The 16,749-nt window shown below is 45.6% G+C and overlaps 2 protein-coding genes across 2 annotated transcripts; one reads left to right on the forward strand and one right to left on the reverse strand.

Annotated features, from left to right (window-relative positions):
• Positions 1–9,626: 9,626 nt before the first annotated feature.
• On the reverse strand, positions 9,627–10,511 carry LOC310876991 (hatching enzyme 1.2-like; the record flags this gene model as incomplete). The annotated part of the gene is made up of 1 exon (XM_083790638.1): positions 9,627–10,511. One exon carries the CDS (start codon positions 10,509–10,511, stop codon positions 9,627–9,629), a length of 885 nt encoding a protein of 294 aa, XP_083646764.1.
• Positions 10,512–13,281: 2,770 nt separating this feature from the next.
• LOC310876992 (hatching enzyme 1.2-like) lies at positions 13,282–14,166 on the forward strand (the record flags this gene model as incomplete). Its single annotated transcript, XM_083790639.1, has 1 exon — positions 13,282–14,166. One exon carries the CDS (start codon positions 13,282–13,284, stop codon positions 14,164–14,166), a length of 885 nt encoding a protein of 294 aa, XP_083646765.1.
• Positions 14,167–16,749: the final 2,583 nt, after the last annotated feature.

The following is a 16,749-nucleotide window of genomic DNA, read 5'->3' on the forward strand; positions in this document are numbered from 1 at the left end:
CGCGTCTGGACACCGCGCTCGGGGCGCCGAGGCCTCCCTCCAAGAGATCGCGAGTCCAATTGGCACATATTGGTACAATCTAGTGTGCGCTTGGCCGCTACCCCACGTACTCTCACAACGACCTCAGATAAGGCGAGAGGACCCGCTGAATTTAAGCATCTAAACTAAGCGGAGGAAAAGAAACTAACAAGTATTCCCCCAGTAGCGGTGAGCGAAAAGGGAAGAGCAAGAGCGCCGAATCCCCGCCCGCGGTGGGCGCGAGAAATGTGGCGTCATCTCTTCGGGGATGCGGCGGGGTCATATATCGTGGCCCCGAGGGAAGGCCTGGGCAATGGCGACGGGACTAATCCCCCGCTGCCAACCCCGGCCTGTTTGTCCTGGGGCTCTCTCTCGGTGGGCTTTGGCCCCGCCGCGGGTGGACCCCCAGTCGGAACCTTATACTGGTGGTATCTTCGGACTTTGCCCGTAAGGGTTGTTGATTGAACGCCGCCCTCGTTGTTCGGCCTGGCACTGCCGTCCATAAATCATGGGTGGTCTTGCATGGGGGTTGGTGCGACGGCGTCCGACCTATTCAATCAACAATTCGCCTTGTCTCGGTCAGGGGAAGAGCGCGGGGTCCCGCAGGGGCACCCTCCACTCGTAACCTGATTCGGGAAAGGCTCCTCCGTTGGAGGCGAATATACCACCGGCCTGGGGCTTTCGGCCTCCCATCCGGCCTGGGCAATGGCGGCGGGACAAATATCCCCCTGCTATCCCCGGCCTACCCCTTGTCTGGGCAATGGCAGTCAGGGCAATGACGGTGGGTTAACTCCCGCCGCCAACCCTGGCCACCCCCCAGCCTGGGCAATGACAGCGGGACTTCTCCCCAGAACACCTCTAGCACCGTCCCGGATAACTATGCCTCCCCTGTCCTAGTGATAAGAAGGCTCCGGGGGTGCTTCGCGAGCGAGACCCAGCGGCTACGAGGTTGCACTCGTAGTACCCTCGGGAGGGGCGGCGGGCCCCGGGGGGCGTTGTCAGGTGGAAGCGTGCATTTCCACCGACACTGCCGCGATGCACGACAGGTCTCGCTCGACGGGCTAAGATTCTTAGAAGCCCAGGCGCGAGGTAGTTTCCCTTGGTGGTGGTCAGTTCTGGAGGGGCGTGGGGGCCCTCAAGGGTCCCGGGCGCGGCTAGTCCGCGTCGGGGACCTTGCTTGAGACGGACGAGCCTGACGGAGCAATCCTGTTATGGGACTCTAGCGCAGGCACGCCCTCGAGTTGCCCTCAGTCCTAGCAGGGGCGGTCGTGGGGGTTCCGCGGGGATCCCCCCAGGTCGTGGGAACGACCCCGCTGATGACTGCAGATGAGCACCCTTGACTGCCTGGTCCTCCAGGCTTTCAGGGATCGCGTGTTTGACGGGACAGTTCTTCCATTCCTAGCGCGATGGCTCCATCCCTGCTGGGGGCAATCCTGCCTCCAGGCCAACTACCTTCACGACTTTTCGGTTGGAGAACAGCTTTCCCTGGGGCTTCGGACTCTAAGGGACCGTCTGTACAGTCTCCTTGTCGTAATCCGGGGCGGAAGGTGTTCTACCGGAAACCCCGGGGGTTAGACTGACCCTTAGCCAAACCCGTGTTAATTACCCCTGAGTGAGCAGAGGGAGCAGGGGACCGGGTACGGCCTGTGCTAAGCGTTTCATGGTCGCGCCCCGGGTGGGGCAGGTACTGCATGATGCGCCGAGCTTTACCGGGAGATCGGTGCTTGGCAGCGTCAAAAGGAAGAAACCTGCCCGTGAAACCAGTTATCCCCCCAGTAGCCTAGACTCTCGGTAGAAGCCGCCCTGTCGTCGAGGCGTTCCCGGCCCCTCTTAGTGGTGAAACCCCACGCACTGGAGGCAGACCCGGGTCGCACTACGGCGCCAGGTATGGTTGCGCCGGCTCCGGTCGTTACCCAGTCGATATCCCTAGAGCGCTCACACAGGTTGGTGAGCGAGGTGGATATCGAAGGGGCCTCGTTCCGTCCGGAAGGCACCGAGGGTCGTGGGCGTCCAATGTTGGATTCCCGTTAGGGCACGGTTGAAAATGGGGGATTTGGACGCTCTGCGAGCGGACGAGCGGTTCGCCCGTCTCGCGATTCCCGCCCAGCGCTGGGGAGGCGGCTGATCGCCCCGGCGGGTTCTCCGTCCGGGGGGCAGTGAGGCCGCCGTCACCCACCGGCACGTAGCCCCCCGGCGTGTCTCTGACGTTAAACTCTTTTTTTTTAGTGTCACCTTGACGGCCAGGGGCGACAGGGTGACACCGCGCGGGGTGACTCTCTCTTCGCGGGAGAGAGTGTCGCTGGCTGGGGCAGAGGACCCACGGTGAAGGACCCTGGTGATGCCCCAGCCTCGAGTGTCTGTGCCTGGGCCAGAGCTAACCCAGGGCGCGGGCGGTGGATGCGCGCTCGCACGCGTGCGGCGCTTCACACGAGAGAGTGTTAAAACGTTAGAGTATGGAAGATTCTCAGGGGCGGGCGGTCCTTTCGGCCGCGGGACGCACACCTTAAGGCCCAGGAGGGGTGCTTAAGGGTGGGCACTCGGGGACCGGCGGAGCGCCTGGTTCCCCTTGGCAAGTTGTTAAAACGTTAGAGTATGGAAGAGTCCCAGGGGCGGGAGGTTCTTTCGGCCGCGGGACGCCACACCTTAAGGCCCAGGAGGGGTGCTTAAGGGTGGGCACTCGGGGACCGGCGGAGCGCCTGGTTCCCTTTGGCAAGTTGTTAAAACGTTAGAGTATGGAAGAGTCCCAGGGGCGGGCGGTTCTTTCGGCCGCGGGACCCCACACCTTAAGGCCCAGGAGGGGTGCTTAAGGGTGGGCACTCGGGGACCCACGGTGCTTAGGTCCCGGTGGAAGTGGTCCCCTGGGTTGGCTGGTAGTGCATGGCCGGGTGTGGGCGCCCACCCTGGGGCAGAGGTCCCCATGGGGTGGCCCCTGGTCCCCTGGGTTGGCTGGTAGTGCATGGCCGGGTGTGGGCGCCCACCCTGGGGCAGAGGTCCCCATGGGGTGGCCCCTGGTCCCCTGGGTTGGCTGGTAGTGCATGGACGGGTGTGGGCGCCCTCCCTGGGGCAGAGGTCCCCAGGTTGTGGTCCCCCTGCCTGGGACCCGACTACCACACACTTCTGATACATTTTGCTTTGTGCATCTTCCTTGTAGGTTGTTCTATTACACTATGGTTCCTTATCCCATTTTGGTGTCCTTTATGTTACCATATATATCCCGGCTGTTCTATAGTTTGTTATAGGAGACCTACTGCTCTTCTATTCTAAGGCTCACAATCACCCATGGCAAGAAATACTTTAGGCATATTATACATTTTCTGAATCCTTATGGTCCTGGGAGTGTTGTAGACTTTGAATTTTGTGTCCCTGTTGCTCCTAGATGACACAGAGCTAAAAGATAGTATATCATTTAGGCGAAATTGTATTTTTCGCCAAAGTTTTGACAGTTTGAGGAGTTCTAGTAACCTCTATATTGGTCAGAAAGGTTCACATTTTATCTTGAATGAAAGATTACATTGTCCCCTTTAAAATGATACCAGAGACAATGTTGTGAAACATTGACAGATGTCCTGTACACAAGTCTAAAGCAGGATATGTACCAGTATCTGAAATGCAATTTCTTGAAGGGGCGGGTATACTTCATGAGGTGATAACTATGATTTAGCTACCACTCTGGAAGGTCTATCATACCAAAATATCATCTACAGACATAGATCTTTGAAAAAAATATGAGTAACCTTCGTCACCCTGAGTGGTACCGAAAAGTGAAAATCTGGGGTCAGGCCCATGGACTATATGGAGCTATGGGGCTTTTTGGGTCCAGTCCAGCGCCACAACAGGCCATTATATGAACTACCGATTTCAAATGAGGCTTCACGAAATATCTGGCTGACTGCCCCCCTGGCTGTGCATCAAAGATGGATTTAGTGCTTTAAGTGTTATCATGGATGTTAATCAGATAATACAGGACAGAACACAGACAGTAAGTAAGTACATTTTATTTATAGAGCACATTTCACAGACATCAGTCACAAAGTGCTTCACAACAATAAAAGCAAAACATATCAATAGTAACAATAGTAAGATTAATAATAAAAATAAGAATAATGAAAAATAAGGCAAAAGAGAAAACAGAACAAACGGCACTGGTAAAAAGAAAGAATAATAATCAAGAGATCAATACAGCACTGTTGCAAATAAGGCCTGTCTAAAAAGGTGGGTCTTTAAATGTTTTTTAAAAAGGTCCACTGAGGCCACAGATTTCAGGTGCTCCGGGAGGTCATTCCATAGCCTGGGGGCGAAACTAGCAAAGTCTCGATCAGTTTTTAGCCTGTGGGTGGAAGGACCAGCAGGGTTTGGGATGAGGATCTCAGAGGCCTTCTAGGAACATATGGGTGGAGTAAGAATTTTAAAATGAATTCTATAATTTACTGGGAGCCAGTGCAAGGAAAACAAGATGGGTGTGATGTGGCAGGATCTCCTGGACCTGGTCAGCAATCTGGCAGCAGTGTTCTGAACAAGTTGCAGGCGGTCTAATGAGGATTTGGAGAGACATGTGAAGAGGGAATTACAGTAATCCAGACGTGATGATATAAATGCATGGATGATCAGCCTGGTAGCTCAATGTGTTAAGTGGCTGTCCACATGATCCTGATGTTGTGGGTTCAAATCCCACTCTGGTCTTTACTTTGAAGAAGAAGAAGAAGAGGAAGAAGAAGAAGGACCCTGAAGTAAAAAAAACACTTTCACCTAGAAACTCCATTCACACTTTTTATAATTCATTTTACTGTGAGCACACATGCTGGAATTTACCTTGAAATGTTTTGTAGTTTGTAGTTAGAGTTATTTAACTTAAACGCCCAATGCATTCTCAATAGCAATAGCACAAATTGCATTCTGTAACGTACAGCACAAGTACAGTACAGCACAGCGCCACTCACTTCAGACGGGTCTGATGTTTACCATTGAGATAATAGCCTGCTTGCTCAAGAAAAAAATGTATCTTGACCATCAGGTTAAAATTCTTGTCAGATCCTGTGTCTAGTAGTGGAGGATATTTAATGAGAATCGTTCACTTTATGGTACAAGCACCAAAATTGGCACACGAGTGCTTCGGAACCTACTCTCTCAGAAAAGTACGTTGTCCACTTGAAAAAACAAAATGGACACCATTTTTCAAGATGGCCGCCAAATGAAAAAGGCCATTTGTGGCGGTTCTGGACAACCGTGGGTCCGACCGACTCGAGACCGGGCACTGCACTCCCTGTGGGTGTGTGGAACGTGTGTGTCGAATTTGAAGTCGGTGGGGCGAACGGTTCTCGAGTTACGTGGATTACAGACGTACACACACACAGAATTTGTGCAATTAGGAGATCATTGGAACGGTTGTACAAGCGTGACATTTGCCGTGAACATTCCTTTGGTCAACTCTTTAACTTTTTAAACCGAGCCATCCAAAAATCCAATATGGCGGTGATATTTCAAGATGGCCACCAAAATTAGACTGGTTTTGCATTTCAGCATATATTTGGCTATACCTTTGTGATGTACTGTATCATACTACTGTATAATACTGTACGGCACTGTAGGGCATCATACTGTACCATACTGTACAGTACAGTACAGTACAGTACAGTACAGTACAGTACAGTACAGTACAGTACAGTACCGTACCGTACCGTACTGTACCGTACCGTACCGTACTGTACTGTACCGTACTGTACCGTACCGTACTGTACCGTACTGTACTGTACTGTACCGTACTGTATGGTACAGTACAGTACGGTACCGTACTGTACCGTACTGTACCGTACCGTACCGTACCGTACCGTACCGTACCGTACCGTACCGTACTGTACTGTACCGTACTGTACCGTACTGTACTGTACCGTACTGTACCGTACTGTACCGTACTGTACCGTACTGTACTGTACCGTACTGTACTGTACCGTACTGTACCGTACTGTACTGTACCGTACTGTACCGTACTGCATGGTACCATACTGTACCGTACTGTACCATACTGTACCTAACCGTACTGTACCTTACTGTATGGTATCATACTGTACCATACTGTACCGTACTGTACTGTACTGTACCATACTGTACCGTACTGTACCATACTGCATGGTACCATACTGTACCGTACTGTACCTTACTGTATGGTATCATACTGTACCATACTGTACCGTACTGTACTGTACTGTACTGTACTGTACCGTACTGCATGGTACCATACTGTACCGTACTGTACTGTACTGTACTGTACCGTGCCGTACTGTACTGTACTGTACTGTACTGTACGGCATCATACTGTACTGTACCATACTTTATGGTATCATACTGTACCATGCCGTACCGCACGTTAATGTACCGTACTGTACTTTACCATACTGTACTGTAACATACTATAGTGTACTGTACAGTACCGTGTGTGTGTGTGTGTGTGTGTGTGTGTGTGTGTGTGTGTGTGCACGTGCAGGGAAAAGGGGAGGGGTCGGTTAATGTGGAAATTGTAATGTAATTTGTGTCACAGTGAAATGTTGTGCAATAACAGTATGTCATACAAAAGCAATATTTGTACAGTAAATATGACATGGATGCAATGTAGTGCAGATGGATTTCTGTGGCATGCATCATTTTCTGTGCATAGAGAGATGTGTGCTAACGGAGTGATTTGGTAGGAGAAGTCGGACGGATAAACGGACATATTGCTTTGCATCCCCTATAGTAGTAGGATCTAGGATGAGCATCAAAACTATATATTTTAAATACTTTTCATTAGCACAATTTTACATTCCATAGGGCTGGACCACACATGGACCCCATTTGGTTTTGTTTTCTGCATCTTCCTTCCACATAACCCGAGAACCGTTCGCCCCACCGACTTCAAATTCGACACACACGTTCCACACACCCACAGGGAGTGCAGTGCCCGGTCTCGAGTCGGTCGGACCCACGGTTGTCCAGAACCGCCACAAAAGGCCCTTTTCATTTGGCGGCCATCTTGAAAAATGGTGGCCATTTAGTTTTTTCAAGTGGACAACGTACTTTTCTGAGAGAGTAGGTTCTGAAGCACTTGTGTACCAAATTTGGTGCTTGTACCATAAAGTGAACGATCGTGTCATTAATATCCTCCACTATAGGTGAGACATATGGCCATGACACCATCAAAATGTCTCAATAGAAGAGCAGGGAGACAGGGCACGGTCTCGAGACACAGGAGGACATTAGAATGTCAATTATTTTTTAGAGATATTGGCAATTTTAGGTGGATTGGTCAGACAAAATACTGCTTTGTCATGATTGACCATGCTATTTATATCCACAGTACATGTGAGAAACATTTTTTTTAAATTGAACTCACCCTTTAAAATGAGATATGGCATGGGTATGTACGCCAAGCAGAAAAAATGTTATTTGGAAAGAAAATCCTAGAAACACTACAGGCTCTTTTAAATGACTTCAAACACAAAAACAAAACATTTTATCAACTCAGTTTTTGTCCTGTAAGCAAGACAAGTCAAGCTTTCTCTGAAGGTCTTTCGTTGTCGCACATTCACAACAGAGAATCTGCAATAAATCATTCAAAAACTGCATTCTGCCATAGAGAAGCCTATCAACTACATTGATTTGACTTGAATCTGGCAAAGCGTTAAGCAGCCTCAGCTCACTATACTCATTTTTCATGCTGAGCTGTCAAAGCAGCTCGTTCATCGTCTGTGTGAAAATTCCTCCCACCTCCCCAGCCTCCGCCCTGTAGTTCTTAGTCCAGGGGTTATGGGATATTATCGGATTATTTGCAATTGTGTCGATTCATTGTGTTGAATCATGTGTTGATGTGTTATTACTGTGAATTTTTCTCATGGAATTATTGTATCTTTGGCTCTGGTCTGGGGGGGTCGTTGATATCGTTTCAATTAGAGGACGGACACGGATGCAGACCTTTACTGCCGATTCCTCCGCCATCATAAACAGTTGCTATATCTTCTGAAATAATAAACGGAGGTACGGACAGTGGGCTACGGAGCGGAGGAGTCTGAGGAGATGTTGTTAGAAGATGAACAAAGTAACAAACTCTCGACTGTCTGAGAATTACAAACAAACACAGGTGGCTATTGGCTTGTGTCTGTTTTAAATCATGCGCTGTGTGCTCTGATTGGCTGCTGATTCATCAGTGTTGCCAGTTTGAGAGAGAAATAAGGAAAAGGGGGTGTGACATATTTTTCTTTTTTTTTTAGATATTTTTTTTCATCTTTTATTGATTTTTTAAGGGACAGAAAGTAGGCTGACAGGAAACGGGAGAGAGATGGGGGGATGACATGCGGTAAAGGCCGTGTCGGGTCCGGGAGTCGAACCCGCGGCACACCGCGACTGGATCACCAGTCCGGTGCCCAGACCGTTACGCTACGGCCTGGGCTGGTGTGACATATTTTTAACACATTTTAATTGATTGACTGTTGAAATGTTTATTTCACAGTAGGCCTATGTAGAATTTGTCTACTTTCCCTTTGTAGCCTACTGTAATTCTCCAATCTGTAAAGACGGCTGTGTTCAGATTACCATACCTGAAACCCACTTTTAATAGTGTCTACCATACAACAGTAATACATAATATAGTTACAAGTTCCTTTCTAATGAAATATCTAAAATGTGCTGTGATATTTAGTTAGTTTTATTTATTTTGATGGTTATAAAATTCTAGTGTTTTTTCAGTAGAAGTCTGCCTGTATCTTCAACTCTTTTTTCCTAAAATGCAACATTGCTTTCTCACTCAACAGTAAACAAACTGACATACAAGCTCAAAAATATGCAACACATTGTGAGCTTGTAGATCTGCTATTTTCAAAAGATTCTTTTATATATTTGAAAACTTGAAACGGGACATTTTGCATAATGTAATGAGTAATGAGTACTTTTGCTACTTTAAGTAGGCCTACAGTTTGATGTCAATACTTTTGTACCTACTCATTTTTTAATTCCAGACTTTTACGTAACAGAGTAGGCCTACTATATTGCAGTATTGGTACAAAATGTGAGTACTCTATCCAGCTCTAGTGGATTTGATGGATTGTGATCTGTAGATCTGTTATTTTCGGAATATACTGTACCTACTACTGTAACTCGTCTCTATATCATGCTTTAGAGATGGGGTTGAATACATTCAGAATGTTTTACAGATTCAAAAAAAAAGCTGTCCATTTCTGTGATTTTGAGAGTAGGTATAACCTGCAGAGACAGGTTTTGAAATGTACAAAACCACATATGTATGTGGGTACATACATATATATATATATATATATACATATATATATATTATATATATTATTATTATTATATTGGTATAATTGCTTTTATAAATTAAACTTGACTGAGTTTAAATCAAATGTACAGTATTCAGGAGTTAGACAAGATGATTAATAATTTGTTGGTCTCAGGAATACGAATAATATGACACAATTACACTTTGTAAAGTCTATGAACCAAACTTTATTATAGTGACTTGTTGAGAGAAAGCTATACGAGGTAGAAGAGAGGTCAGCTCACATTGCAGTAGATTTGTTTCAATGTAAGTACAGTATCAGACACAGTGTACAGTATGAGAAATGTGATCAGAGAGACAACTCAAACAATCTGGACATGGAATTTGATTCAGCCTTTTCTGCTTTTTTCTTGTCCAGGTTTTCCTGTTTCGCGATTTCCCTTTGCTCAAGGAAGTCTTTGCATTCGTACAGCTTGTTAATCCTCAGGATGTCGATATCGGACATGCCGTCTCTCTGGCCGATCTGCACGTTGGCGTTTGGGATGGGGGTGATGCTGTCTTTGCCGGACTCGATAGAGAAGGCAGTTTTACCGTAGTGCATGATGGAGGAGTAGTCATAGGGGGTGTCCAGGTTGTTGGTGTTCTGCTTGTGGAAGTTGTATTTCATGTCGTCGTTGATGTTGTCCCAGTTGATGAGGACGTAGTCGTCACGGTCGCTCCTGGTCTGCTCGTGCTGGAAGCCCAGGGCATGGTTGATCTCGTGCTGGATGATGCCGTGCCACATGCAGCCCTTACGGTTGATAGAGACCACTTGCTTGCCTCCTACTCTGCCTAGATCAGACCAGCATCCATCACTGTTCTCAAAGCTGATGTAGTCTTCCTCGTCCTGATGTGGCTCAAAGCGGACACAGGTGCTGTCGGTGAAGGTCTGCATGGCTCTTTCAAGCTTCTTCTCGTCCCATTTGTTGAAGTCGCTGCTCACCGTGTAGGGGATCGTCACCGAGCCATCAAAGAAGTCTTTCTCCCACAGGCAGTTGTAATAGAAACAGTACATGGCGTTTCTGGTTCTGGGAGCGACCATGTCTCCCTCCACAAGGAGCTGCCTGGAGCCGTTGTTGGAAGTCAGAATGATGGTGCTGATGTCTGCCTGGACTCCAGATTCACTTCTTTCTTCCAGGATGGGATGGGCCTGGGAGAGGCCCAGCAGTAGCAGGAGGCTGAAAAAGATCTTCATCTTCTGGGTCCTTCAGGGGTCTTTCTTGGTCCCTGATGGCGCTGGAGAGTCTGTGGAGAGGATGCTGGGAGCTTGGTGAATGAGTCTTCTGAGTCCGTAGCTTTTATACTGACCTATAGGACTGTAGGTGTGTCTGCTGGAGGATTAAGGGTTGTGTCCACAGACCACTAAAGCCTAAACAAACCCGATTTTTGTCCTCCCTTTTCTCCCCAGTTTAGTCGTTGTGCAGACACAGCGCAGCTTTTTTTAAATATATATATATTTTTTTATTGAAATTGAATTGAATTGTGAATTGTTTCAACAGTTTGCGGAATTACAGTACATTTCAAGCACAAACTCAATACAAAGACTGTTAACTGTGAGTGGACGACCCAATTAAGCATTACACTTGTTTACAAGATGGGTCCACCTTGTTCAATTCATCAAAACATTTAGAGACGTACAAATAGACCCTTCTATATAGTCAAAGAACAGAACGGGAATTCATCATAAGGGAGGTAAAAAGGGAAAAGAAACATATACAGTGAGGGGGAAAAGGGGTGGGCGGTGGGATTCAGATTTTATGGAGGCCAGTTTCGAATTGCAGCCATCTGTAGGTGCTCTTTGAGAGCGGTTTTGAAGGAGTCAAGGGATTCGCATGTCTTAATGACTGTTGGTAGGGCGTTCCACATTTTGTTGGCATAGGAGCGAAAATAATTTAGTCCCTTGTTTGTGCCGAATCTGGGTTGTACATGGTTCGTTGCACTTCCTCTGGTGTTGTGGGTGTGGACTTTGTATCTAGACAGGTACATGGGTATCTTGGTGGTGTATCGAATCTTGTGGACCAGACCCATTGTTGTTATCCATGACCTCACTGTATTGCATTAGACTACTGCTATTATTTTAATGTTGTTTTATGCCAATTCTTTTCTTTTTTTCTCTATTGCTCTGTAAAGCACTTTGAGCTTCATTTCAAATGGGGAAAGGGACTACTATACAAATAAAGTGTTAATATAATTATTGCGACTGCAGGTCGCAGTTAACTATGAAATTGTGCATTTCCCGTCAGTTTGGTTGGTTGGTCACCCCACTGACCCAGGCATGATTATATATGGTCATGCCTCGTGACATCAGAGACGGAGATCGCTGATGTATGGAGATCCAAGATGTCATCAATATTGGCCAGCAATTCTACATCTGACCTCAAACCCTTAGATCTCCATATATGGAGCTGACGTGTTCGGACATTCCATATGTTGATCCTTCCCCATCCATCCTTCCTCTTCGATGTCTCCCTTTTGACTGATACCTGTCCATTTAAACTCTAGACGGGCCTGCCCCAAAGTTATTAGTGCAGCCGTGCCCGGCAGCCGGCGAAAACTAGAGTTCTCAACAGGAAAATGAAGGCCTGCCCCTAGCCGAGCTATCCGGTCTACTGACTCCTTTTTAACGATGCCATGGGTGATAGGGCCTTCGCAGCCAGGCCACAGAACTATGGAGCTTCCTACCGCCGAACCTGAGGGACGCAACCTCAGTGGCTGTCTTCAAAACACTTTTAAAAACCTTCCTTTTTACACAGGCTTTCCCACAGATAGCCTGTTTATTGTTTATTATGTGCATGGTGTTGTTTTATTAAATTGTCTGTTTAATGACGTTTTGTTGTTTTATCCCACCAAATGCCTTTATTGTACTGCATTTTATATGCAATGTAAAGTGCTCTATAAATGAAGTTTATTTAATGTATTATTAATGGGCCCTCCCCTCATCAAACCCTGTACACTCAAGACACTGCCCCGCTGCTGCCTGACCTGGCTCTGTGGAGCATTTTTTGTTTTGTTTTTCCCACAGCTTCATTTGATTGGCTGATTTACATTATATATTTGTTATTGATTGCAGCCGTGCCAAACAGGCAAAGCTATTATTACAAACTGAAAGCAAATTAATAATGATTGGTATGCTTGGTACATCCAGTAATTAGGAAGAAAAGAGCTGTGATCTGACCTTATCTGTTTGTACCAGATACTTGGCAGCAATAATATGATCTAATTTTAGTATTTTGAAAAACACATAAACACATGCAGTCTCAGTTTAAGGTCATACTGACACAGTTAATGTTACACTATGGAAAACTAAACTAAGATTAAATTATCTTTAATAACAAGAGAGTTGTTTAATAACACTTAAACATACTTACGAACGATAAAAAATAGAAGCACACAATACAATTCTATTCTATTTATTAAGTGTAGTAAATGTAAGTAAATGTTCATTGTTTGCTGTATGTCATTTATTATTTATTAAACTTGCAGATTGTTGCTCACTGGGTTGTGTCTGTCATATTAGTAACATGGGATATACTTTTATATACTGTTGTTTTACTTTTGTGTTGGCTAAATCGATAGTCCTACTTCAATTCATGAATGCAACAGTCATGTAAAATATTATGGATATATTAAAATGTTAAGGCAAAATGTAGTATTCAGAGTCAGCTCAATGTCTAAGATGTAATGCAAACCTTCCCACCCCATTAACCAACACTAGTTGTCCCTGTAATGACTGAGGAATACAATTACAAACCCTGTTGAAACAATAGGTTGGTCTGAGGAGTTCTGCCTTCACAGGTTTGTTTAGGCTTTAGTGGCCTGGGCACAACCCTTAATCCTCCAGCAGACACACCTACACCGGTCAGTATAAAAGCTAAGGACTCAGAAGTCTCATTCATCAAGCTCCCAGCATCCTCTCCACAGCATCGCCATCAGGGACCAAGATAGACCCCTGAAGGACCCAGAAGATGAAGATCTTTTTCAGCCTCCTGCTACTGCTGGGCCTCTCCCAGGCCCATCCCATCCTGGAAGAAAGAAGTGAATCTGGAGTCCAGGCAGACATCAGCACCATCATTCTGACTTCCAACAACGGCTCCAGGCAGCTCCTTGTGGAGGGAGACATGGTCGCTCCCAGAACCAGAAACGCCATGTACTGTTTCTATTACAACTGCCTGTGGGAGAAAGACTTCTTTGATGGCTCGGTGACGATCCCCTACACGGTGAGCAGCGACTTCAACAAATGGGACGAGAAGAAGCTTGAAAGAGCCATGCAGACCTTCACCGACAGCACCTGTGTCCGCTTTGAGCCACGTCAGGACGAGGAAGACTACATCAGCTTTGAGAACAGTGATGGATGCTGGTCTGATCTAGGCAGAGTAGGAGGCAAGCAAGTGGTCTCTATCAACCGTAAGGGCTGCATGTGGCACGGCATCATCCAGCACGAGATCAACCATGCCCTGGGCTTCCAGCACGAGCAGACCAGGAGTGACCGTGACGACTACGTCCTCATCAACTGGGACAACATCAACGACGACATGAAATACAACTTCCACAAGCAGAACACCAACAACCTGGACACCCCCTATGACTACTCCTCCATCATGCACTACGGTAAAACTGCCTTCTCTATCGAGTCCGGCAAAGACAGCATCACCCCCATCCCAAACGCCAACGTGCAGATCGGCCAGAGAGACGGCATGTCCGATATCGACATCCTGAGGATTAACAAGCTGTACGAATGCAAAGACTTCCTTGAGCAAAGGGAAATCGCGAAACAGGAAAACCTGGACAAGAAAAAAGCAGAAAAGGCTGAATCAAATTCCATGTCCAGATTGTTCGAGTTGTCTCTCTGATCACATTTCTCATACTGTACACTGTGTCTGATACTGTACTTACATTGAAACAAATCAACTGCAATGTGAGCTGACCTCTCTTCTACCTCGTATAGCTTTCTCTCAAGTCACAATTTCAATAAAGTTTGCTTCATAGACTTTACAAAGTGTAATTGTGTCATCTATTCGTATTCCTGAGACTAACAAAATATGTTAAATTATTGATTATATTGTCCAACGCTCATGCTGATCATTTCATTTAAATATTTACACTCAGTTAAGTTTAATTTATAAAAGCAATTATACCAATATGCATGCATACATACATATTTCAAAACCTGTCTGTCTCTGCAAATTATTCTCTCTACTCTAAAAAAGACAAAAGGACAGCAAATTTAAAACATCTAGAAAACATTCTGAATGTATTCATCCCCATCTCTAAAGCATGATGTATAGAAGTAGTAGGTACAGTATATTCCAAAAGTAACAGATCTACAGATCACAATCCATCAAATCCACCAGTGCTGGATAAAGTACTCACATTTTGTACTTAAGTTAAAGTACCAATACCAACGGTGGCACAGTCGGTATAGTGCTGTCGCCTCATAGCAAGAAGGTCCTGGGTTCGATTCCCACTGGGGACGCTGTGGGCACAGGGGGCGTGTTCCCTCCTCCGCGTCATCAGTGCCCATACCCGAGGCGGGGTTGGCGAAAGGGCCTTTCTGTGTGGAGTTTGCATGTTCTCCCCGTGTCCCCTAGGGTAGGTACCCTAAAAAAAAACATGCTGTAATCCTGGACTCTAAACTATCTCCCCCTGGCCAGCCGGGGCGCCTGATAGAGGGGAAAAGAACTGGTCGGAATAACGTGTTCCTTCCACGCGCTACGTCCGGCCGGGGAAACTCTCCCCTGTCAGGTGAAAAGAAGCAGCTTGGACTCCTTATGCATAGAAGGAAGCATGAGTACCAAAAGTAAAAGTGCTCATTATGCAGAATGTCCCGTTTAAAGTTGTCCCACACATAAGAGCCTTATTTATGTTAAAAATAAATTAATTCATAAAAATAAAAGCACTTGCAAAGTTAAATGTAATACAGTTGTGTATTATTATGCCATTCATTTCATTATAATTGTTTTCATATGCCATCTGAATTAGTTAAAAGCAGGCACTGTACCCAAAAACGCCTGTATTTAGCCTGTCCCAGCAAGTGGTCACAATTTCAAACTGCTAAAAAAGTGTCTAATACTGTCACAATCACATAAATATACATACTAAATTAAAGTAGATTGTCAACAACATAGCAAACAATATACACAGTTAATTTTAATTTATATTTTCCATTAGATATCTCATAACAAATGTGTGTCCCACGTCTCCCGTCAACTCCGTCAGGTTTTATAAAAGTCTTAAATTAATCAGAAAATATTGTCGACAGATTTAGCCTGAAGACTCCTTTTCCAAGTCCCGTTTATTTTTTTTTGCAACAGTGGAGCACCTGGTCTGACAAGCATTCAATTGTTTGATATTTTAAACAAACAATGTTGATATCAATGAGGTCACAGCTTTTACATGTCAACTCCGTCAGGACATTATTATGATCTTTGTTAAGAATTCCAAAATAATGTTTATTATTTTAGTTTAGGGTTAGGTTTAGCTAACAAATGAAGCAAAAACAAAATGGCTACATTGTACTACAGAGGGTTAAGATGAAAACAAATTACATTTTGTCAACTCCGTCAGACGTCAACTCCGTCAGGTTTTGTGTCTGACGGAGTTGACATGTATCTGACGGAGTTGACAAAAGTGTTCCTAAAACAATAAAATTATAGTTTTTGAATAATGGGACGTATTCTAATTTGGCACACAGTTAGAGCATGCCTTAAGGAACATTTTTGGCTATAGGGCCATCACAGATTTGTCTCGTGGTGACCATGGCAGCCATTTTCCAAAATTGCCGCCACCTGATGTTATTTTACAATAACTCAAGTTCTACACCACCTAGGATCTTGATTCTGGTGACTAAGACTACATTTCTAAGGATGAGGGATACAGTGGTACAATTTAGATTTTCCCTGTGACCATGGCAGCCATTTTTCAAAATGGCCGCCACCTGCTGTTATTTTACAATAACTCAAGTTCTACACCATCTAGGATCTTGATTCTGGTGACTAATCATACATTTTAAAAGATGAGGAATACAGTGGTACTATTTAGATTTGTCCTGTGACCATGGCAGCCATTGTTTTTCAAAATGACCACCAACCTGCTGTTATTTTACCAATAACTCAAGTTTTAGACCACCAAGGATATTGATTCTGGTGACTAATCATTACATTTTCAAGGATGAACTTTCTCTGGAAGGGGTCAGGGCTTATTTCAGGTGCAGGTTGAGTTGCTACTGACAGGACATTAAAAGGAGGTGGGCTTTCTGGCCTTTGACTTGTCCCTTTCAGGTACAGACTCACAGTTTGACTTCACTGGCCACTGCAGTGTGGCGTTGTATCTTGGTGGCCTCCTGCCAGTGTTTCTCCATCCTTCTCATGAGCTCTGTGTTCTGGGGCTCTGTTATAGTCAACTTACATTGTCTTGGCTGGAGATTGCTTTCCTGC

This window comes from Protomyctophum parallelum, assembly GCF_964188405.1.
Source record: "Protomyctophum parallelum genome assembly, chromosome: 19".
In the NCBI taxonomy this organism is placed as follows: Eukaryota; Metazoa; Chordata; class Actinopteri; order Myctophiformes; family Myctophidae; genus Protomyctophum; species Protomyctophum parallelum.